This window comes from Lynx rufus, unplaced genomic scaffold (genome assembly GCF_022079265.1).
Source record: "Lynx rufus isolate CCGP_SWC_20201006 ecotype Redwood Valley unplaced genomic scaffold, mLynRuf1.p SCAF_3, whole genome shotgun sequence".
In the NCBI taxonomy this organism is placed as follows: domain Eukaryota; kingdom Metazoa; phylum Chordata; class Mammalia; order Carnivora; family Felidae; genus Lynx; species Lynx rufus.
The window spans coordinates 177,599,440-177,625,109 of NW_025814845.1; the positions used below are offsets into that span (position 1 = coordinate 177,599,440).

At 35.7% G+C, this 25,670-nt stretch overlaps 1 protein-coding gene across 1 annotated transcript in view; it reads right to left on the bottom strand.

Annotated features, from left to right (window-relative positions):
* The window catches only part of DLC1 (DLC1 Rho GTPase activating protein), a 408,685-nt gene that overhangs the window by 301,712 nt on the left and 81,303 nt on the right, over window positions 1-25,670 (bottom strand). Inside the window, exon 2 of the mRNA XM_047092089.1 lies at window positions 13,949-14,098. Within this exon, the coding sequence (XP_046948045.1) occupies window positions 13,949-14,098 (150 nt within the window). The remainder of the gene's footprint in view (window positions 1-13,948; window positions 14,099-25,670) is intronic.

The window sequence follows — 25,670 nt, forward strand, 5'->3', positions numbered from 1 at the left end:
CCAAGACCCATCTATATGCTGTCTACAAGAAATTTACCTCACCTAAAGACATATATATATAGTATGAAAGTGAAAGGGATGGAAAAACATTCACTATGCAAATGGAAGTGGAAAAAAAAGGCAGGTAGCAATACTTGTATCAGACAAAACAGACTTTAAGCGACTGTAACAGGATAAAGGAGGACATTATATAATGATAAATGGATCAGTTCAACAAGAAGATATAACATTTGTGAATATCTACACACCTAACCTGGAGCACCTGAATACAAAAAACAAATATTAATGGACATAAAGAGAGAAATTTATGGTAATACAATAATACTAGGGTACTTAAGACTCTACTTATATCAATGGATAGATAATACAGATAAAATCAATAAAGAAACAATGTCTTTGAATGACATACTGGATCAGATGGACATAACAGAATATTCCATCTAAAAACAACAAAATATATAGTATTTTCAAGTGCACACGAAACGTTGTCCATAATGAATCCACATATTAGGCCATAAAACAGGATAAGAATATTGAAATCAAATAACACATCTTTTATTACCACAATGGTATGAAAATAGAAGTAAATCACAAGAAAAATACTGGAAAAAACACAAACACGTGAAGACTAAACAAGATGATACTAAACAACCAATAGATCAATGAAGCAAACAAAGAAGAAATAAAAAAAACACATGGAGACAAATGACTATGAAAGCACAGTGGTCCAAAATCTATGGGACACAGCAAAAGCAGTTCCAAAAAGGAAGTATAAAGCAATACAGGTCTACCTCAAGAAATTAGAAAAAAATCAAATAAACAATCTTAGTTTACAGCTAAAGAATTAGAATAAGAATAAACAAAGCCCAAGATGAGTAGAAGAAAAATAAAGATCAGAGCAGGAATAAATGACATAGAGCCAAAAAAAATAAAAAGAGAGAGAGACAAAGAAAGAAAAGAAAAAAAAGGAAAAAAAAAGTCAATGAAAACAAGACCAGGTTCTTTGAAAACATAAAATTAAACCCTTAACCATACTCATTAAGAAAAAAGAAGAAAGGACCCAAATAAATAAAGTGAAAAATGAGAGAGGAGAAATAACAACTGACACCTCAGAAATACAAAGGAGTATTAAGAAAATACTATGAAAAATTACATGCCAACAAACTGGCAACAGTAGAAATGGATAAATTCCTAGAAACATACAATCTTCCAAAACAAGTAATGAATTGTTTTACAAGTAATAAAATTGAACTGACAATCAAAAAAAAAAAAAAAGCAAAAAAAAACTACCAAAAAATAAAGGTCTAGTTTCAGATAGATTCACAAGGGAATTCTATCAGACATTTAAAGAAGATTTAATACCTATTCTCCTCAAACTATTCCAAAAATATAGAAGAGGAAGAAAAGCTTCCAAATGCATTCTACAAGGTGGACATTACTCTGATACCAAAACCAGACAAAAAAAAAAAGGAAAACTACAGGCCAATATTCCTGATGAACATAGATGCAAAAATCTTCAACAAAATATTAGCAAATCACATACAACAATGCATTAAAAAGATCATTCATCATGATCAGGTGGGATTTATTCCTGGGATGCAAAGGTGATTGGCTCAATATTCACAAATCAAACAACATCATACACCACATCAAACCGAAGATAAAAATCATATGATCATCTCAATAGATGCGGAAAAAGCATTTGACAAGATTCAACATCCATTCATGATAAAAACTCCCAACAAAATGGGGTTAGAAGGAACAGACTTCAACATAATAAAGGCCATATATGAAAACCTAAAGCTTACACCATCCTCAATGGTGAAAAACTGAGAGCTTTTCCTCTAAGATCAGGAACAAGATAAGAATGTCCACTCTCACCACTTTTATTTAAAATAGTACTGTAAGTCCTAGCACAGCATTCATATTGCTAAAGAAGTTAAACTGTCACTATTTACAGATTACATGATACTAGAAATAGCCCTAAAAACTCCACCAAATAACTACTAGAAGTATAAATAACTGCAATAAAGTGGCAGGAAAAAAATTTAATACACAAAATTGGCAGCATTTCTATAAACTAACAACAAAATAGCAGGAAGAGAAATTTAAAAAAACAACACCGTTTACAACTGCACCAAAAAGAATAAAATAGCTAGGAATAAACTTAACCAAAGAAGTGAAAGATCTGTATTCTTAAAACATAAAACACTGATGAAAGAAATTAAATGTGACACAAATAAATGAAAATATATTGTTTTTATTGGTTGGAAGAATTAATATTGTCAAAATGTCCACATTAGCCATAGCAATCTACACGTTAAATGCAATTTCTATCAAAATAACAACATTCTTCACAAAACCAGAACAAGTAATACTAAAATTTGTATGGAATCACAAAAGACTCCAAAGAGCCAAAGCAATCCTGATAAAGAAAAACAAAACTGGAGGTATTACAACCCCAGATTTCAACTACAAATCTGTAGTAATCAAAACAGTGGAGTACTGGCACAGAATAGATACATATATCAATAGAACAGAATAGAGAGCACAGAAATAAAGTCACATTTATATGGTCAATTAATCTATGACAAAGGAGGCAAGAACATACACAATGGGGAAGACAGCCTTTCAATAAACGGTGCTGGGAAAAATGACAGCTACATGTAAAAGAATGACACTAGATCACGTTCTAACACCATACAAAAAAATAAACTCAAAATGGATTAAAGGCCTAAATGTAAAACCTGAAACCACAAAAAAAGAGAACATAGGCAGTAATTTCTCTAACATCAGCCATAGCAACACTTTTCTAGATATGTCTCTTAAGGCAAGGTAACCAAAGCAAAAAATAAACTACTGAGACTGTATCAAAATAAAAAGCTTTTGCACAGTAAAAGAAATCATCAACAAAACAAAAAGACAACTGACTGAATGGGATAATATATTTGCAAATGATATATCCAATAATATACAAAATATATAAAGAGCTTATACAACTGAACACCAAAAAAACAATTTGATTAAAAAATGGGCAGAGGACCTAAATAGATATTTTTCTAAAGATGTAAATGTGGTCAATAGAAACATGAGAAGATGTTAAACATCACTAATCATCAGGGAAACATAAATCAAACTCACAATGAGATATCACTCCATACCTGTTAGAATGGCTAAAATCAAGAAGACAAGGAACAAAGAGTGTTGGCAAACAAGTGGAGAAAAAGGACCCCTTGTACACTGTTGGGGAGAATGCAAACTGATACAACCACTGTGGAAAAGCGTATGGAGGCTCTTTAAAAAATTAAAATATAAATATCATATGATCTAGTAACTCTACTATTGGGTATTTAATCCAGGGAAAATGAAAACAATAACTCATGTATCCACCCCTATGTTTATTGCAACACTATTTACAATAGAATAGCCAAGACATGGAAGCAACATAGGTGTCCATCAACAGATGAATGGTGTGTGTATATTTGTATGTGTGTGTATCTATATATGTATGTGTGTGTGTGTGTGTGTGTGTGTGTATGTAATGGAATACTATGTGTGTGTATGTATATATACATATATATACTTATATATTTATATTTATATAATGGAATACTACATGGCCATAAAAAGGATGAGATCATTCCATTTGAGTAACATGGATGGACTTAGAGGGTACTGAAATAAGCCAGACTGAGAAAGACAAATACAGTATGATTCCACACATAAATGGAATCTAATACAAGCGAGTGAACAAAAATAGAATCAGAATTATAAATACAGAAAACAAACTGATGGTTGCTAGAAGGAAGAGGGGTGAGGAGTTGAACAAAGGGTAAAGAGGAGAGGGAAATACAGGCCTTTCACTTACGGAATGAGTTAAGTCATGGGAATAAAAAGCAGGATATAAGGAATACAGTCAATAATATTGTAATAGCAATGTAATAGGACAGATGGTATCTATGCTTGTGGTGAACATAACATAATATCTAAGCTTGTCAAATCACTAAGTTATATACCTGAAACTAACATAACTGTGCATCAACTATAGTCAAATTAAAAAAAAAAAGGAAATGGGTATAATAATAGCATTCGCTCATAGAGTTTCACAAGGGTTAAACAAGATATATGCAAAGTACATGTAACTGGCACATAATAATTTTCATTAAATGTTTGCCTTTACTATAAATACTGTTATTATTAGTATCATGATATCTTCCTAAAACTAGTACACAGTATGTATATAAGACATGTCTGCTGAGTAGATGCACTTACTTGGCAACTTCATCAAAGGCAGTATATTAATCCATCAAATGTTCTATTTGTGTTATAAGGTAGCCTCAGAGCATAAAGGAAAATTGAGGGTGAAGGGAATGTAAATGGGAAGAAGCAGAGGTATATATCACTCTACAATTTTAACCTGAGAGAATATGAGTGAAACACCTCTGTGCCTACTCTTTACAACTCAACTTTCTCATGCCCACATGGCTGCATACCATCTATACTACATTTATACTTTCTGGCCTTATGTTCTATTATTCGCTTGTTTCTTGGTATTTTTCAGCCATACTGGTTGTTTTCCAGTTCTTCTAAAACACCATATTGGTTTCTACAGTAGGGACTATGTCCTTCTTGTCTCTTGACTCAGAGTTTCCTTCTGTTGGCCTGTTCTTGTCAAATCAGGTCTCAGCTTGAATATTTATTGACATTTCAAGCTAAAGTAGTTTCCTTCCTTCAACCTCCACAGTATATAATTCTCTATTTCATAATCAATTACCCTGCTTATTTATTACAAATCAACTGTATCCATCTATCATCCTATTTATCTACCCATCAGTCGTTCGGTCCATCCATTCATCCATCATCCATCCATTCACTCTCAACTCATCCCTTTTTCTAATATTATCTGCTTCCCTCTATGAGAATCTACATAACATAAAAGCAGGGACTTCACCGCTCTTGTTCACTGATATATCACCAGATCTTAGAATAGTGCCTGTCATGTAAAATTCTCATTAAATATTGTTTTAAGAATAGCTAGATTCAAAAATATTAATATCTCTTTCTTATTCCTCACAATGAAAGTAATTTTTGTAGTTTTTGTTATGAAATTAGAAATCACTAGTAGAACTTAAAGGGTCCAATGAGGAAATAGAGAGGAGTTGGTAAAAGGGTAAAAACTTTCAGGTATACGATGAATACGGTCTGAGGATCTAATATAAAATATGGTGACTATGGATGATAAGACTACATTAAAAAATAATAATTGAAATTTGCTAAGAGAATAGAACTAAAATGTTCTCACAACAACAACAACAAAACCCAAAGGATAAATATGTGAGGTGATAGATGTGTGAGTTAACTGGATGATGGGAATCTTTTCACATACATACAAATATCAAATCACCACAATGTACATTTTAAGTACTTTACAGTTTTATTTATCAATTATACCTTAATAAAGCTGAAAGTAAAAGAAAATGAAGAAACAAGACTGAAATATAAATGGAATATCTCAACAGAGCAATAACGAAGGAAACTGAAGTAGTAATAAAAAATTTTCCAACAATGGAAAGGCCAAGACCAGATAGTTTCACTGATGAATTCTACCAAACATTTAAAAAAGAATTAATGTCAGTCCTTTCAAAACCCTTCCAAAAAATTGAAGAGAAGGGATTACTCCCAAACTCATTTTACAAAGCCAGAATTACCCTATTACCAGAGCCAGATAAAGACACTACAAAACCAAATGAAACAAAAACCAAAAAAATAAGCTATAGGCCAATATCCTTGATATAGATGCAAAAATTTTCAACAGAACTCTAGCAAACAGAATTCAAGAGCACATTAAAAGCACATTACATCATGTCCAAATGGTATTCATCCATGGGATGCAAGTATGTTCAATACACACAAGTCAACAAGTGCGAAGTACCACAATAACAGAATAAAAGATAAAAATCTTATGATCATCGCAATAGATGAAGAAAAAGTATTTGACAAAAATCAACAGTCTCTCATAATAAAAGCTCTCAACAAACTGTGCACGAAGGAATGTATATGAATATAATAAATGCCATGCATGACAAACCTACAACTAACATCATATTCTATGATGAAAAAATGAAAACTTTTCCTCTAAAATCAGCACCATGACAAAGGCGTCCACTCCCATCACCCCTCTTCAATATAGTACTGGAAGTTCTAGCCAGAGTGAGCGAGCGAGCGAGCGAGCGAGCAGGCAGGCAAATAAATAAATAAATAAATGTATGTCATCCTAATTGGAAGCAAAACTGTCTCTGTTTCAGATGACATGATATTGTATACTATATACAGAAAACCCTAACAACTCACCAAAAAACTGTAAGAATTAAAAATAATCAGTAAAGTTACAGGATACAAATGAAAATACAAAATCAGTATCAGCATATAAAAATTAATTGCATTTCTATACAATAACAACAAACTATTTGAAAGAGAAATAAAACAATGCCATCTATAATAGCACAAACATAATAAAATGCTTAGTAATATATTTAACTAATAAGGTGAAATATCTCTACTGTGAAAACTAAAAGACACTGATAAAAGTGACTAAAGAATACACAAGTAAATGAAAAACTATCCTGTGTATGTGGATCAGAAAAATTAATCAATTGCAAAAATGTTCATACTACCTAAAATGATCTACAGATTCAATGTAATTCCAATCAAAATTTCAATGGCATTTTTTACAGGAACAGAAAAAAATAGTCTTAAAATTCACATGGAACTACAAAAGACCCCAAAGATCCACAGCAATCTTGAAAAAGAAGAATAAAAGTGTAGTGATCAAAACAGCATGGCACTAGCACAAAACAGACACACAGATCAATGGAACAGAACAGGGACCAGAAATAAGTCCATAAAGCTTTCTCAAAAAATTAAAAACAGAACCACCATATTATCCAGCAATCCCCCTTCTGGGTATATATCTAAAGGAAATGAAATCAGCGTCTTAAAAAGATACCTGTACTCCAATGTTCACTGCTGCATTATTCACAATGGGAAAGACATGGAAACAATCTAAGTATACTTTGACAGATAAATGGATAAATAAAATGTGGCATATGTGTATATGTATGTGTATATATATATATATATGTAATGTATATATATATGCATATATGTATGTGTGTATGTATGTGTGTGTGTGTGTGTGTGTGTGTGTGTGTGTGTATACGTATATGTATATTGAGAGAGAAAAAGAGAGAGAAAAGCGGGGAATCCTATCATTTGTGATAACATAGATGGCCTCTGAGGGTATTATGCTAAGTGAAATAAGTCAGACAGAGAAAAGCAAATATGGTATGATCTTACTTTTACAGAATCTAAAACAATGCAAATGCCTACAAACAGAGTAGAATGGTGGTTGACCTGGGCTGGGGGTGGAGGAAATGAGGCAGTCATGATTAGTGATTAAGTGGTGATAAACTTTCAGGGCACCTGAGTGGCTTAGTCAGTTGAGCATCAACTTTGGTTCAGGTTGTGATCTCACAGTTGCTGGGTTCAAGCCCCGCGTCCGGCTCTATGCTGACAGCCTGGAGTCTGGGGCCTACTTCAGATTCTGTTTCCCAATATCTCTGCCCCTCCCCTGCTCATGCTCTGTCTCTCTCTCTCTCTTAAAAATTAATAAACATTAAAAATCTGAAAAAAAGAAGACACAAACTTTCAGTTATAAGGGGAATAAGTTATGGGATCTAATATAAAGCATGGTGACTATAGTTAAGAATACTGTATTATATACTTGAAAGTTGCCAAGAGTAAATTTTAAATGTTCTCAGCACACATACACCCATACACAAAGTAATTACGTGAGGTTATGGGTGTGTTCATTAATCTTGTAGCCATCATTTTGCAACATATATGTATACTGAATCATAATATTGTACACCTTAAACTTACACAGTGTTGTATGTCACTTATATTTCAATAAGGCTGAAAAAGAGATAAGAGAAAAAAGAGAAACAGTATAAAAGACATACACAACTAGAGGGTATTATGCTGAGCGAAAGTAGAGAAAGACAAATGTCATATGACTTCACTCGTATGAGGAATTTAAGACACAAAACAGATGAACATAAGGGAAGGGAAGCAAAAACAATATAAAAACAAGGAGGGGAACAAAACATAAGAGACTCTTAAATACAGAGAACAAAGAGAGGGTTGCTGGAGGGGTTGTGGGAGGGGGGATGGGTTAAATGGATAAGGGGCATTGAGGAATCTACTCCTGAAATCATTGTTGCGCTATATGCTAACTAACTAGGAGGTAAATTTAAAAATAAATAAATTTTAAAAAATGAGATGTGAAAAAATGAAAAAAAGACATACACAACAATAAGGAAACTGCAAGGTAATACTTTAAATATGTGTGTGTGTGCACCTGTGTGTGTGTGTGTGTAAAAACACCCACCTCTAACCAAATTTCTCATGCCCTGAGTGATTTCAAATTAAAGGCTGTTTGTTTGTTTGTTTGTTTATTTTGCATGAAAAATACAAGTATTTTACCAGAAGAGAAATATGATTCACTAAAATTTCAAACTGAATCAATATCAAATTGACAGTCATAAATAGCAGGTAACTTATAAACATCAAGTGCATAGTCAGAAGTAGCAGGTAATTTATAAGCCATTTATATTTGACCTTTATAGTTGGCAGAACTCCTTTTGCCTTCCTGTTTATAATTTGATTAGGTGATTAACAGGGTAACCTCTTGCCTTTCTAACAACACAACAGTTCTGAGGCAAACTGAAAAATATTTTAAAAATCTATCATTTATTGTGTTTTTACCTTCTAAAGATAGTACTGTACAGCCATTATCTGCTTCAACATTCACTAGCCCTACTTGACAGACGATGTAGTTAAGTCTTAAGGGAAGTAATTTGAGCAAATTCACACTATGCACCAGGGCTGACATTAAAACTCACATTTGTCAGACCCCAGAGTTCAACCCCTTTAAGTAGCTACTGCGACGTTCTGCTGGGGGCGCTTAAAATACAACTACAGAAGTGATTTAAGGAGGGTCACAAATACGTAGTTTAGCACAAATCCTTATTATTTTGTTTCCTCTCTATTCACTATGAGATATGACACAGCGGCTCTCAGAATCTCTCACGTCCATTCCTTCTTTTCTTTTTCCACTGCTACCATACCCAAACTAAGTGGCTTCAAGCCCTGAATTAGCATTACTACGGCCACTTAATAATTGTGTTGTGACTCTGCTTTGTGTAATTCATCTTCCACATCATCTTCCTACTAGGCTCCATTCATCACTGTTACTCCATGCTTCAACTGTGCCAGACAACGGGAATATAAAAATCTTGGAATAGTTCCCATTGTGGGAATACAGTCTGATGTGCTATAGTAGAGGTGTATACACAGTACAACTGTGGCATAAAGAAGTGAGAAGCTAGTGATCCATTGGAGATACAGATCTGGAGCCAGCAAAAAGGGGCTCACTGGTGACCCTCACTATGAAGGAAGTCATGGAAGCCATGGTAACTTCCAGGGAGAATATTCTGTCAGACATAGAAAGAACTGAGCCTAAAATCTGGAGATAAGATTTAAGGGGCAAATACAGGGAGAGGAGCCACTGAAATATATTAAAAGTAACTGCTTGGGGTATAGAAGAAAAGGAAGGAGAGGAGCCAAGGCAGCTGTGAAATCCAGGGAGGAGAGGATACTCAATTGTTTCAAATGCCACAGCTAAAGACTGAGAGGTTACTACTGGATTTTTCAGACATGAGATGAGTTGCAGAGAAATGGTAGAGCAGTGGACAAGAATTAAATCAAGGAATATATACTAGATGAAAAGGAGAATAAATCTTGGCTCACAAGGGAGGACATGGGAGGAAAAGAGAGAAGAAAAGGAGTACCTACGGATATTTACAGTTGTGAGGCTGCAAAGTTCCTGTCAATGGTCCATTTTCTCTGCCAAGAGGAACACGAGGATGTTTGCTAAGAGAAAGGTGTAAGGGTAGGTCAGGGTTTGGGGAGCATAGTAAAATTTTTGAATAGCTGCCTTGGATTATGGGAAAAGAACCAGGAAGACAAAAAAATGCTATAGAAACATGTTGGAGGTTCAGCTAAAGGCAGTGAAGTGACCCTGACTTATATGTTTTTTAAGCTTCTCTGTGGCATAGAAGAAATACTCCAAGATATTATCAATAGTTCCTTGTTTACACATTAACTTGAACACAATTAGCAACTTAATATTCAGAATACCTTGTTACTGGGGAAAAAAAATTCCTTGGCTATCAGACAAGGAGGTTCTGGTTCTGGAAATGGTGAACAATTGTGAGTGAACAATATGCCTCTTGGGAAGGGTTATAATACAGAAGAATGAGCATATATAAAGATTAATTGTCAGTAAACACTACTGCCTTCTCCATCCCCCACTCACACTGATCCCATGAGATGGGCCATCATTTATCAGCTCTAAGAGACTGGCACACAGTGAGTACTCGGACAAAATCAAGTTTTTGGACTCTAGAGGAGAAAACCAGATCCTGGGCTGTGGTGAACCACCAAGATATAGTCAATTTGCAAGTCTCCATTATCAAGGCAACCTTAAGTCTTTATTTGTATTCTTATTGTAGTGATTTTTCATCTTCAATCCATTCTTAAAGACTCCAGTCTATTATTTTTTACACCCTTTATCATAGGTAGAAAACTCACTCTAGCATTTTCTCATAAGTAATCTCAAACTGAGGTCACGGTTTGATTGTAGTCTTGTCTTTCCTGTTAAACTGTAAATATACAGTGGAGTGTTAGGGTGTGAAAGAGTGAGGTTCTCCTCTGAATCTGGGACAGTGATACTTGCTGGATGATCAAGGTCATAATCACGCTGTTATAATCCCCTTATTCCCTGGTGCAATTATCAAAAGAAATGGAAAGTGCCTGTGGAAAAAATTTTGATGATGAGAGACTTTTAAAATTAGCTTTAAATACCAAGGAACAGAAATAAAGAACAAGGGATGACCTAGAAAAATATAAAGACCAAAAAGATGTTTTTGTCTCTGAGGGCTTCAGGTTATGTCTTATTCATCTTTCGCCCAGTGCCTGGTGTGAGTACATGGGAGAAGGAAAGAGAATAACACAGTATAAATACGTGCTCTGTGCCAGATCTGTGCAATACATCTTAATATATGTTCTCTCATTTACTCCTTCCAACTAGCCATTAGATAGAAAATAATATTGCCTTTTTTTTTTACATGAACCTAAAGTTGAGAAATCACATAGTTTTCTTATATTCTTAGATATTCAGTTGTGGAGCTGGTATTTGAATGCAGGTCTATAAATCCCAAAGTTCATAAGGTTTCTATTGTATTAATTTGCCTATTCCAAGTATTTATTGAGCTGAAAACTCAGAAATGGATCTCAGTTTATAGAATCAACCATCGTCAGCAATGGTGGTTGTATTCCAGGAGACAGTGCATGCAATATAAAATCTGGTTTATACTTTAAATGGAGACTGAAGATGTAGATGTAGGCAAATCCTAAAATTATCACCTGAATTTGTCCCTGTTTCTGTTTTGCCTTTACCACTGAACAAAGATACATGTCTACCAGATAAGAGCTGCCTTTCTTTCTGAGATGGAGACAATAATACAGAGATGGGTTGATTTTTTTCCCCTAAATACATGGGGATTGAAGAAAGTTCAATATAGATGGAGAGTATAGGGGAGAAATTAAAAAAGACAGGGAGATATTAACAATTCCCATCAGACAACTTCTAAAGAGAAAATGTATTCTATGGCAAAGAAGTACTAAGAAATGCCTCTTGTTGAAAAATATGGTTATTTCTATTTTTATTTTTTAAATTTATTTTAAGAAAGAGAGAGGAGGGGCGCCTGGGTGGCGCAGTCGGTTACGCGTCCGACTTCAGCCAGGTCACGATCTCGCGGTCCGGGAGTTCGAGCCCTGCGTCAGGCTCTGGGCTGATGGCTCAGAGCCTGGAGCCTGTTTCCGATTCTGTGTCTCCCTCTCTCTCTGCCCCTCCCCCGTTCATGCTCTGTCTCTCTCTGTCCCAAAAATAAATAAACGTTGAAAAATTTAAAAAAAAAAAAAAAAAAAAGAAAGAGAGGAAACTGGGGGAGGGGCAAAGGGAGAGAGAGGGAGAAGGAGGGAGAGAGAATCCCTAGCAGGTTTCACACCACCAGCATGGATCCCGATGCGGGGCTCAAACTCATGAACCATGAGATCATGACCTGAGCTGACATCAGAGGCTTAACTGACTGAGCCACTCAGGCACCCTGGGTTATTTCTGTTTTTAAAAATGATAGAAATGAGTATAAAGATTCTACACACTTTTCATATGTAAAAAAGATTAAAACACCCCTTCTTGTTGGTCTTCAGGTTACTTTGATATTAGTTTTTCCATTGGGATCCTGTCCTACAAAAGTATGTGCAAGACACTACAGCAGCACCAGAGAAGGGGTAATTGATTCTTTCTGGAAAGACAGAAGAAGCTTAGGGCAATATTTCACCGTAAAGAAAATTGGAGATGGATACTAAAGGGTAAGAAATGATTATCCAGAAGCTCACAGACAAAAACGAAAATTTCATTCTACTGGCTTTAAGTTGAAGTATCTAATTTATTTCCCTCTCTCCTTCCTTCCCCTTCCTTCATTCCTTCATTTCTTCCTCTCCCTCTCTACGTCAATCTATCATCTATCATTTGCTTAAGCTATAGGATTCCCAATATGGTCAGCTAGAGAACGCAGTGTGGTGTAGCGGTTAAATGGCATGACTTGAGATGAAGATTCGCTGGGTACGTACTCCAGCTTTGACGCATATAATTACTAACTTCTCCGTCTTTCACTCATTTGAAAAATGTGAGGAATGAATGTGCTAATATGCATAAATCATTTAAAATCATACCTAGCATATACCAAGGTTAGTTATCATTTTAATTTGTTCATTTACTTTGAAATATTCTGCCCCATCGTCAGAGTTAAGTCTTGAATCACTTCAGAATCAATGATAGAGCTATACTAATTAGAGAATTTGATGCAGAATAGTTCTATTTTGGTAGCTGCTCCAATTTATGTATAGGACTTTACACCCTTTTGATCTTAGGTAAATATATAATCTCTTGACTTAACGTATTGATTACTGCATGGCAAAAGTAACAGACTAATTGAAAAGGGATTTATGGCTTAATTATAAGCAAATCTACCATCACATTTGCTAGATCTGCACAAACTAAGCCATTTAATATAGAGTAAATATGTAAAGTGCATACTCAGTCCTGGAATCTGCCTTTCAAGTTTTATTTTGAATGTCAGAATCTCAGAGGAGTGTCTGTCTTATAAGAAATTAATGCAGTGTAGAATGAAACTCTCACCTCTGTCCTATTCGCTGTATTTCATGGAGTGAATTTTAGAGTGTTTTCAAGTTAATCTCATATAAGTTATTTCTTGTAGTATGCCGGGTTAGTCCAGCATCCATTCATCCACTCACCCATCTACCCAAACATCCATGCATGCGTGTGCATGCAGCAAATATTTAAGCATCTCCTACGTGCAATGTAAATTTGTGAAATATTAGAAAAAAATATTAAACGAGACAGACATAGCATTGCTAATGGTGCTCATAGGATGTCAGAGAAGACTGGTAATGAGAGAAACAACTACAATAAAGATGATTTGATCTCTACGAAACATAATTTCCCCAGGTGACTCTCTTTCTTGTCTAGCTCATAATAACCGTTTCCTTTTTAAGCACACTTCTCTTTTAAATAATATTGCACGAAGCCCAGAATTATTTGAGCGATCTTTGTGGAACAGTATCAGGGCCACATTTAGGTAGGTAGTGCTACCATCAGAGGTGTTTCATTTGCAAGAGGCACTGTATGAAATAAAGAGGTAACATTCTCATGGGAAAAGAAGTGAAAAAGAGGAAAGCTCACAGGAACGTGCCGCCGCAGGTTTGTTGGCGTGCCGGACGGAGAGGAGCTGGTGCTGAGGGCATTCTCAATGTCCTGATCAAGTTGGTCCAGTTTCATAATGAGCAGCACCATGGAGTCTAGCCGCGCCCTATCTCGATCTTCTCTTATTTCCTGAGGAACAGAACATGTTGTTACTAAATCTGAAAGGGCATTTCTTGGAAAGAATAAAAAGTTCCCTGTTCTTCAATGTGACAAAAAGGACACTGAATAATAGGCAGCCTTCTACTCAAGGGGGAAAGGAAGTTCTATTCTGTATCATCAATGGGCTCTTCATTGGGAAGATGCTGACCTACTGCCAAAGAAGCATTTTACTTGAATTTTAAATATACATCTTATGGCAAAAAGTGAAATGAAAAAGAAGTATAACATCAGTGAGTACTGATACACATTTACTACTTTTCTGTGAACTATTCTTGGGAAAAATTAGATGTTACTTTTTTCATGGTATAAATCAATTATGACATACTAATAACTGTGGTTAGGCATTTAAGGATCCATACAATATTTTTGGAAGAATATTTCTGAGTATAGGAAAAAAATGGGAAAATAATCAAAGGCGGCAGGATTCAGTCTGTACAGCGGGCAAGTTGCTTTGTTTGTTTTGTTGTATTTTGTTTTGTTTTTGCATGGCGCCATTTACCTACTGCTGCTTCAAGCTATATCACTGTCAATATTTCTTTTCAAGCTTCTTTTTTTTCACATTAAAAAAAAGCTCCCATAACTGTATATATTTTTGTAAATGATCATGGTTACTTATCCTGAATTCTTTATAATATTGAGATATATTTATGGAAACACTGTTGCTTACAGGAATAACTAAACCTTCTCATTGACCACAGAGAGTCATTTCCACATGACTGTTTACTATTCTTGCATATTCAAATCATGTCAATTAGTATTAGGAATTTTCAGATTCCCTGCGGGCTGTGCAAGGTATCAAGGTTGGATAGGGCATTGGGTTGGGAAAAAAAGGCCATGGAAAGCACAGTAAGGTTCTTTAGAAGCAAAATCTACTGAGACATGTAATAGACTCAGGGCTAGCCCTTTGGAAGAAAACTATCATGTGTAACTCATGTTGCTATCTTCTCATCTGTCTTTGATATTTACCTCGGTGAAATCAGCTTTGAAAGGAACACGAGTGGGGACCTCAAAGGGAAAACATATCACGACAGAAGCCTGAGGGATGTGGGTACAAGGGAGCAGGTGATGGTATTGGAAGTGAATCAGACATTTTATTTTGTTTTGGCATTTTTTAATCCCCTAAATTCTCTAGCCTTCATTAGGAGGGAACCCCAAAGAACAGGGACTAACTAGGGTAAATTTCATGGATTAATCAAATTCTATACAAGTCTCTGTACCCCCAATAGCTAGAGCATTATTTCCCAGATGTCAAACAGTTGGCCTATTAAAGTGTTCAAAGAATCATTAATTAGGGTAACATTCGTAAATTATTTGGGTAAGCTGAACCTGTGTTTGGTTTAACAGACTAACATCAAATTGAAAGAGCTAGTCCTATTTCCATAAAGACATCCAGTTTGAGAATAAGTTAAGAATTTTTTTTGAGTTGTATTACTTACTTCAGAATACTATGCTGTGATTATTACTTAAATTTCCTTTCATTGTCCCTGCTGTCTACAACATGTAATGAGGCTTTGACACAATTACAGGCTCTTGTCATCATAAAGTTTTATGTTTTATGCTTTATGCTTGAGAGTATCCAGGATATTTGCAAACAGACTTGAACCTTACTATATATCCTATCCTTCACTGCCACAGAACTTTGTTATAGTCAAAAGAGCATTACAGTAGAATCCTGCTTCTACCTTAAAATGAAGTCCTGGAAATATTGGAGATTATTCTAAATTTAATTCTCTTCTAAATACCCAAAACATGGAAAACCTGACTGAAAGAAGACTCAAAGTCCTCTTAATTACTTCTCCAATGTATTTGCTTGTATAATTTCCTTCTTTTTAAAACCAAAGTTGTGTTTGGCAAGATAATGTTCTTTGCATCTCTACATCCACATATGTTTTTTCTGTGTGATTTTAATTTCCCAGTTATAACATCCTCAAGCACAAAAATTGTGTTTTTCTACCTGGCAGATGAGACAAGTTATACATTGCACATGCAATATGTTTTCAGGAATAATAGTAATGAAATCAATAGGAGCCAGTGAAATAACAGCTCCCAAAGCCTTAGAAAGTATATCTTGATATTTTTCCAGCTACTAAGTTAATGTTGGATAAAGCAGTATGTCCTGGTTGTCCTAGACCTACCAGCAGTGGTCTCAGAAACAATTTGTCTTTGAATTAACTGGATGCTGAGATTGTGCTTTAAAAACATTTTTAAATCCATGGGCTGAGCATCAAATTATTTCAAATGCTGTGCCAAAAGGAATAAAACCAAATGGCCTTGGTCTACAATATTCCTTTAGAGAAATAAGCCTATTGATTTCGCCTTCCTTCCTGGATGCTTCCTTATTTACTATCTATTACATTCAGCATCAAGTGTCAAGTACACAGACCAGTATCCTGTGTTATACATCCATAAAACCTCACAAAATAGAGTGGACTACAAATCAGATACTTTGGATAAATTTTATTGTCTTTGTTTTTAAAGCCCCAGATATTAATATTTAACAGTTCTAACCTTTCATATGTCCATGGCTAAACTCCAGCAAATAGCTCATGCCTGAAAATAGAGCTGCGTATTTGCAGGTTTTGGCTAGGTTGACTTCTTCAGTGAAGCTTTTATTTCATGCTGTCTCCATAGTCCACGAAGAGGACCTTCTTTAATAAGTAAAGCTGCCTATTAATGAAGTTCTCAACATTTCAGTACCTTAACCCCTTCAAATCAAGGCCAAGATGCTAAATTCTCTCCCTTCCCGTCTTTCCTTCCTTCTTTCCTGCAGTCGTAGCTGTTCTGGGCCAAGCACCATTAAAGGGACAAAATAGTCACAAGTGGATAAGAGATTTAAAAATTCCTGCTTTCTTGAATATTATAGTCAACCATGAGAAGACACAACAAAAGTTAACAAATTCATAAGTAGGATGGTTTCATACAGGAACAAGTGTAAGAAGCAAATAAATTGGGTAAGAATCTACACAGTCACTGAGGGGGTGTCCCACTTTGTATAGAGTGGTTGGAAAATAGTTTCCTGTGGTTGGAAAATAGAGCTAAATCATGATGGGGAGAAAAAGAATGGGGTAGAAGAGAGATACGAAGATGAAGATGGAGATGGAGAGAGACAGCAAGTGAGAGAGAAAGGGAGAGAGAAAGAGAGAGAGAGAGAAAGGAAGACAGAAAGAAAGGAAGAAAAATGAAAGGCAAAGAAAAAAGGGGAAGGGAAGGGAAGGGAAGGGAAAGAAGAAGAGGAAGAAGGAAGGAGGAGAACTGGGAAAATAGTACTGCACACATCTTGGATGCTAGACTGGAATGAGCTGGATGAATAAGAGGATCAGATAAAAGGTGGGGGACACCAGGAAGGGAAGTGAGAGTGAAAGGAATGAATACTAAAACAATGTGCAGGTGAATATGAACAGGAGTCAAAATATATTTTGTCATGAAGGTCACTGTAAAGGTCAAATTTATTCCTTGCAGTGGGGCCACTGGCAGGATGTAAGCACATGAGTGATTTCCTGTGTATTTTACTTTTAGGATCCTCACCACATACTGACAATCAAACATTTTTGGAACTTCACGCTACTTTACCCCCAGCAAAGTCAAATGGCTAATACATACTAAATAGTTCAAATTAACCTAGGATTATTTTCTAGTCCTAGTCCTAGTTCTTTTTTTTTCCCCCTGAAGTCTGAATTGGACCCACATTATGGTAATTATAAGGAAATAACAAATTTAAGAGTACATCTATCTTGATGAGCACTGAATAATATATGGCATTGTTGAATCCCTATATGGTACACCTGGAACTAATATAACACTGTGTGTTAACTACACTGGAATGAAAAAAATGATATGCTTTTATAACACGGCCATAAATATTTTGAGATCGAAGTGAAAAAGAAGACACTGTCTGAGGAAGCTGTTTCTTGGAAGCAGGGAGTGGTATGTTAGTAAATGTTTAGAAACTAGATACCAAATGAAACAAAAGTCCTCATGTGTAGCATGTGCCATTTTTTCTGTGACGTAAATATTGTCATAGCTGGTTTCAAGCTACCAACAAGACATTATTGAACTCAGAACAGGAAGAGATGCCACCAGTTTGCTCTTGTGAGCTTATGCAAGCTGGTGCATATTTGTGCCAACACATAGTAGGAGTGGGGATCAGTAGGATGGAGAGACATGCTCAGAATTTGATTCAAATAGAAGCATTGCTAGTTAAATCGACAGTTGTAATTATGGCTTAGTCAACACAGTAACATATTGAAATAATGCATTTTATTTATTTAATGCATTTATTTTCCTTAACTTTTGCTCTTGTTGCCCAGGTAGAGTTCAGTATAAATTGTTGACTGAAATTTAGTGTTCTTCTGGAGACTTCTTTTTTCCTAGAAGCAGCTCACGTATCTGCCTTCTTTGCACTATCCATTATTTATGTTTGTAAAATCCCTTAAAATTCATTATAATTAACATATCTTCATATGTGTATTTTCACTTAAATAGGTCAAACAGGGGTGCCTGGGTGATTCAGTCAGTTGAGTGTCTGACTTCTGCTCAGTCATGATCTCGTGGTTCATGAGTTTGAGGCCCACATTGGGCTCTGTGCTAACAGCTCAGAGCCAAGAGCCTGCTTCAGATTCTGTGTCTTCCTCTCTCTCTGTCCCTCCCCCACTCATACTCTGTTTCCTCTCTCTCATAAATAAATATTTAAAAAAATAATTAAAAAATAAGTCAAAACATATTTGAGTAACTCATTATGTACTTGGGTACTTTCTCCAAAATTAAGACTTTAGAAATCTAGAGCTCTAGGATCATGGCTATTGGTTCCACGGTGTTCTGACTTTGCAGCTGTAGAGTTTTAAATCCAGATCACTTTTCCATTGACAAACTGAATAGAGTAGAGCCCATCTCTCCCCACTCCTTGCCTTGGTCTTTTTCCAATACTCCATTTTGCTTCCCTTTCATGGATGCAATTTCTAATTCAATGCCTATTAGGCATCATTTATTCTCTCCTTAACTACTGCAACCTGTTTTTCATTCCTTCTAATATACAGAAACTATGTTTTGGAAGAGTAGCGATAACCACAATTAAATGCAAGAAACTTTTGCATCTAGACAAGTCCTTGTACGTTTTTAACAGTCTTCACGATGTTTATTGGCCATCTCCTGTGTCCTATGCACTGTTCCCTAGGAAGCTACCTATTTCATACTTGTACAGTTATAAGGTTGAGAATTCTGCCTTCCTTTAACTTCCCAGTTTCTCCCTCCAAAAATAGACAGCATAAAGTAGTGTCTATTCCATGAAAGAGCCTTTCAAATATTTGAAGAACTATGTTGTGCCCATTTTCTTCCTTTTCTAGGTGAATCATACTCAGTCCCCTTAATGATTTCTCATACGACATGTTTTCAAATCCTCATTAGTTCTATTTACCCTTCTCTGAAAATGACATAATTCTGTCATTGACCCAATTAATAGTCAGTGCCGAGAATTAAATATATTACTCTACACGTTCTCAGACCAGGGCAGAGTAGGCAAGTATTTCCCCATGTTCTATATACCCTCTCTAACACAGCCTAAGAATTAAGTGCCTGTTTAGAACATGAATAGGCTATTCTTAATAGGATTGCATGATTTGCTTTTTTAATGAGGAAAAACTATTTAGTTGCCTGTGAGCTGACCTTGAGTCAATGGTGTGATATATGTCTCCTTTTCCCAATATCTGCCTGTGTAGCACTAAGAACAGAAACATCCTGTTGTCCAGAGACTGTAACCAGCTGTTGTCAAGGTACAGATAATATATATCACAGTTGTGGAAGAAATTTCCAGTTGTATTTCTTTCAGAAACACGTCAGTGGATGCTTAGGCAAATTTGGAGAGAAACTTCTATTCAATTCGATTTGTTGTCAAAAGCCTAATATGGCCAACCGCATGGTTTTCATTGGAAAATCTTAAAGATGTTCCTTATTTACTCCCAAGAGCTATTTAGCCCCTGAGCAGTGAAGTCATTTGGGTCACAATGGGATCTGGGGGAGATACACAGGGTTTTTAGGGGGTCATTCTCTCCAGGTCTCTGAAAAGGAATTCGTTGAACAGGAGACTCCACTACCTTCTTTCCTTCTATCTGGGGAAGATAATTCCAAGCTTCCTCTTTCCCAGACGCTCTTTATTGAGCAACACAGGACACAGCACACACACATGGAGTGGGGAGGAGGTGAAGATTACCAGACACTCTACAGATTGTGAAGTACAAAGAAAAGGATGCCTCCCCTAGAGACGCAGGGGCACTGTTTTCCTAATGCCAAGCATTTGGAAGAAAACCAAAAAAATGCAGTAAACCACCTGAATGCTTCCAAATAGTGGACATTTGGCTCAGCAAATATAGCACTGCCTGAATGTTCTGCTTGTCAATGAGTTGTGGCATCACACAGACAGCCATAATAAATTAAAGGCGAGGCCAGGAATAGAACTAAGACTTCCTGATTCATAATCCAAGGTTCTGGCCCCTACACTGTCTTTGATTCCATACGCATCTTACTGGCATTCTGGGCTGGTAATACTCCTTGTTCACCCGTAATAGAAAGGGACCTTTTAGCAAAAGACTTGGCCCGACTTCATTCTGAATTATTTGATCTGAGGCCAGCTGGATTAGTATGAAATCTCATATTAGTGTTATACATTTCATCTGAAAATAAATTCCTCACTCTAGACTTTCCTTTCTTAAAATAATATCCTGCTTAAAGAACCAGAAAGTTATTCATTTTTTTTTTCTTCAGAAGCAGTGAAGATTTTTATCTGAATAGCTAGTCAGGGGCTAAAGATAATATAACTATCCTATGTTAGAATTTCTAGGCAAGTTAAACAAGTCAACCTTAATTTTTATACTGGTGCATTTCAAGATGAAATTTATGTGGATTAGGTAATAAAACAAACCAGTAATTATCTCCGATTTGCCAGATACAGTCTGTTCAACCACAAAATCTTTGCATGTTATCTTAATAGTAACATGTGCCAATATCATTTTAGTATCAGATGATAGAGGGTGATCTAATACCCTCATTCAAAGTTACTACAAGGAATCTTTGAACTGGTATGTAAATTGTGGCTTTTTAGTGTTTACCTTCACTTCCTATGTTATCTCCTTCCATTTACAAAGCATGGTGAAGAAAACGGGTTCCTCCTTAGCTTGATTTTTAAATTCCAGTGAGGTTTCAAATAGAGCATTTTTAAACTGGGACTTCTGTAAATTGCTTACAGAGTCTCCTGCATAGACTCAAAGGATATCTCTGCAGCTGGTCCTAAGGAGTGCTCATAAGTGGCAGATGTGAGTCAGGGACAGAATTGTGTGGGCAGAAATTCTTCTCTATTCCAGGGAAATCTGAGGATGACTTCCTCCACTAGGTTTAAAGGTCCATTTTGGGGAGTGGGATATGATTTCTACTTAAATAATTTGGTAGGCATTCTGGAACCAGTGTTTACTTTAAGTGGTAAAATTGGAGACTGACTTTCATGGTCACTTAACACATTTTATAGACACAAAGTCAACCTTTGTGGGTTATATATTCTGTATCATCATTCCTACCTGATATCTGCAAATCTCTGCAGTTTTTGTTACTTTGGCTTTTTTGTTTTGTTTTGTTTGTTTTACAATTCTCAGTAGCTCTGTCCTTGGGCTCAGATGTTAAAGGAGGCAGGACTTTTCCTGATGTGAAACGTGAGAAAAACATCTACTTACATTAAAATTCCATCAACTGTTTTCAGGAATATTATGATGGTCTTTTTTAGGTGTGGATAACAAAGAAAGACAAAAGTAAAAATTTCTTCCTCTTCCATAAAAATTTATATGACTTAATTTAGAAAAAAGTCTTGCATTGAACCTGGCTTCTGTTAAATTTTCTAGTTTTACCTCTCACATTCTTTCTGATAATTCCCAGTTCCCCAATGTCAGTCATTTTGAGGACTACTGCTACATTATTCTTAATATTTTTCTTTAATTGGATTCATTTTTACAGGTAGATAAAAATTTAAATATATGAATGCTATATAATATGTAAGTAATAATTTTATTTTTTATAAAGTATATTAAACTATACAATTATCAAAATCAACCATACTATGTGATATAATCTTACATAAACCACTGTACTATATTTTAGAAAATGCTCAGAAGTCCTGAACTTCTTTTAGTTTCTCAAATATGTCATGTTCTCTCTCTCTCTCTCTCATTGCAACAAGGATTACTATATGTAGCAAATAAAAATATAGGATACCCAATTACATTTGAATTTCAGATAAATAATTTTTTTGTATAAGTATATCCCAAATACTGCACGGGATATACTTATACTAAGGCATTTTATGTTGTTTACCTGAAATTCAAATGGAACTGGGGATCCTAAATTTTATCTGGCAACTGTATTTGGACCCATGTAATAATGTTTCTTAGGCTTAACATACTTCTCCCCTGACTGGGTACATCAGAGGAAATCTTTGGTTTCAAGTATCATGTGACTCCAATGGAGAGGTTTCTATACAAGGTTGTTTCCTTGAATGAATGAACAGTAATTGCCTTCTAAGTTTAGTTATACAATTTCAAAGAATAGGAATTTCCTTTTCTCAGTGTTCTATTTAGTGTTATAATCCTAGGCAAATCTAAGACTTCTCATTTTGATTTTTCTTCAGCAACAAAATAAGGTCTGAAAAGCGCACATGAGGCAGATCTTTTTAGAATTGCAAATTCACTTCAATTGTTAATATTTTGTATGAAATTTTCTAGAAATGAGTAAATCAGATTGAATTTTTTTACCACTGTATAGGTTTTCACAACTCGCACGTGCAGTGTGGCTGTGGCTTTTTTTTGACACTAATGAGCCTTTACAGTGAAAAATTATGGGAACTACTTATCTAGCTCCATCCTCTCATTTTTTTCTGATAAGTTACTTTAGCAAATTTAAGACTTTCCCAAGCTACAAAATGATAGTGTCAATGGCTACTTGGGAAACAAGAAGCAAAGATGAAATCAAGAGACGCTGAATTTCCAATTCTTCCATTAACCTAAGTCCTGTAAATCCTTTGTTTTACTCTACAGGTGACCTAATACAAATGATCTGAAAGATCTGGGAAGAATACATATAGATTAAAAAACTGACTTAGTTACATATGAGTGGCATCTTCTTATTGTTACTAATCTACAAATTTAGAAGCTAAATCATCTTACTGATGATTTGTTCCTTTCCTTCTCCTTCCCTCCCTCTCCTTTCTTTTTCTTTTCCTTCCTTTTTTCCTTTGTTCTTTCTTTCCTTCCTTCTGTCTCTCTTTCTGTCTTTTTATTTGTCAACAGTTTATCAGTGGTTCTCAAATATGACTGTGCATCAGAACCATCTGAAGAACTTGTCAAAACACAGACTGATTCAGTAGATCCTTGATGGGATGGATGGAGCATCTGCTTTTTTTTTTTTTTTTTTTTTTGAAATTTATTGTCAAATTGGTTTCCATACAACACCCAGTGCTCATCCCAAAAGGTGCCCTCCTCAATACCCATCACCCACCCTCCCCTCCCTCCCACCCCCCATCAACCCTCAGTTCGTTCTCAGTTTTTAAGAGTCTCTTAGCATCTGCATTTTTTTTTCACAAGTTCCTGAATAACGCTGTTGCTGCTGTATGGAGGGCTAGACTTTAAGAACCTCTGAACCACATGTTAGAGTAATAGTTCTCTGCAGTGGCTGATTATAAGTATACTTGTAGAGCTTTGAAAACTTCCACATCTAAGGCACCATCCACCGAATTTCGAAGATGTAGGGTTGGGGCAACCTAGTGCGATTTTAAAGAATTCAACAGATATATTCAAAGCATAGCGAGGGTTAAGGAACATTAAAATAAATTATAATTGTAATAGATTACAGAGAAAGCTAGTCCATGGTTTCTGACCCCCCCAAAAATAGCATAATCAGAATAGATTTTTATCTACAGTGCTCCCACAATAAGAAATCCATTAGACCTTTATATTGATAGAATAATAAAAAATACAACAAATGTCAAAAAAGGTATTTATAACATTCAAAACCTATTTTTTTTAATTTAATGTTTATTTATTTTTGAGAGAGAGAGAGAGACAGAGCATGAGTAGTGGAGGAGCAGAGTGAGAGGGAGGCACAGAATCCCAAGCAGGCTCCAGGCTCTGAGCTGTCAGCACAGAGCCCAACGTGGGGCTCGAACCCATGAACCGTGAGATCAGGACCTGAGCCAAAGTCGGATGCTTAACTGACTGAGTCACACAGGTGCCCCTCAAAACCTATTTTAAATCACTTGTTAGTGGTTTAATAAACAGAAAAACAACAAAACTCCCTCAGATAGCAAGGATTTAAAAGGCAATATTCTTAACTTGATTAAGAGTATCAGGCAATTAGACTAAGTTTTTTTTTTTTAATTTTTTTTTTTCAACGTTTTTTTTATTTATTTTTGGGACAGAGAGAGACAGAGCATGAACGGGGGAGGGGCAGAGAGAGAGGGAGACACAGAATCGGAAACAGGCTCCAGGCTCCGAGCCATCAGCCCAGAGCCTGACGCGGGGCTCGAACTCACGGACCGCGAGATCGTGACCTGGCTGAAGTCGGACGCTTAACCGACTGCGCCACCCAGGCGCCCCTAGACTAAGTTTTAAGTACAGAGGTGGAATATTAGAAACACTTCTATAATACTAAGAAAAAGTAAGAATACTCATTATCACTCATTTTATTCAACGCTTTGATTAGGGTTCTGGCCGAAGAAATGAAACAACAAACAGCAGCAACAACGACAACAAAAACCCAGAGTTGATTATATTACAAAGGAAGAGAATTTGTGCCTTAAAAATCCCAGAGAATCAATTAAAACAAATAAAAGAATTCAGTTCAAGAAGGAAAAACACAGGAACATTCTTGTCCATTTAAAAAATGGAATAGAAAAAAATCACAGTGACAACAAAGACTAAAATATCTAGAAGAAACTGAACAAGAAATAATGAAGATTTTCATGGAGAAAATTTAAAGTGTCACCAAAGGATTTAAAAGAAGACTAAACAAATGGAGAGACACATAATTGCTCTGGATAGGAAAATTCTTTCTAAGACATTTTAAAGCAAATTTGTTATGTATATTGTCTGTTTCCCTTCTAGAATTTAGTTATCATTGCCTGTTTTGTTCAATGATAACAACCCAAGAATCTAGAATGGTCGCCAGCACATAATCATCATACAATAAATGTTTGTTGAGTGAAATGAATGAATGAAATGTTAATTGTCTTTCAATTAAATTTTTAACCCATGTAGTCTGACCCAAAACTCCCATGGGATTTTTTTAAAATGAAACTTGAAAAGCTGGTTTTTAAAAAAACAAAAAGAACTGGGGCCCCTGGGTGGCTCATTCAGTTGAGCGTCTGACTTTGGCTCAGGTCACATGATCTCATGGTTTGTGAGTTCGAGCCCCGCGTTGGGCTCTGTGCTGACAGCTCAGAGCCTGGAGCCTGTTTCAGATTCTGTGTCTCCCTCTCTCTCTGCCTCTCCCCGATGTGTGCTCTGTCTCTCTCTCT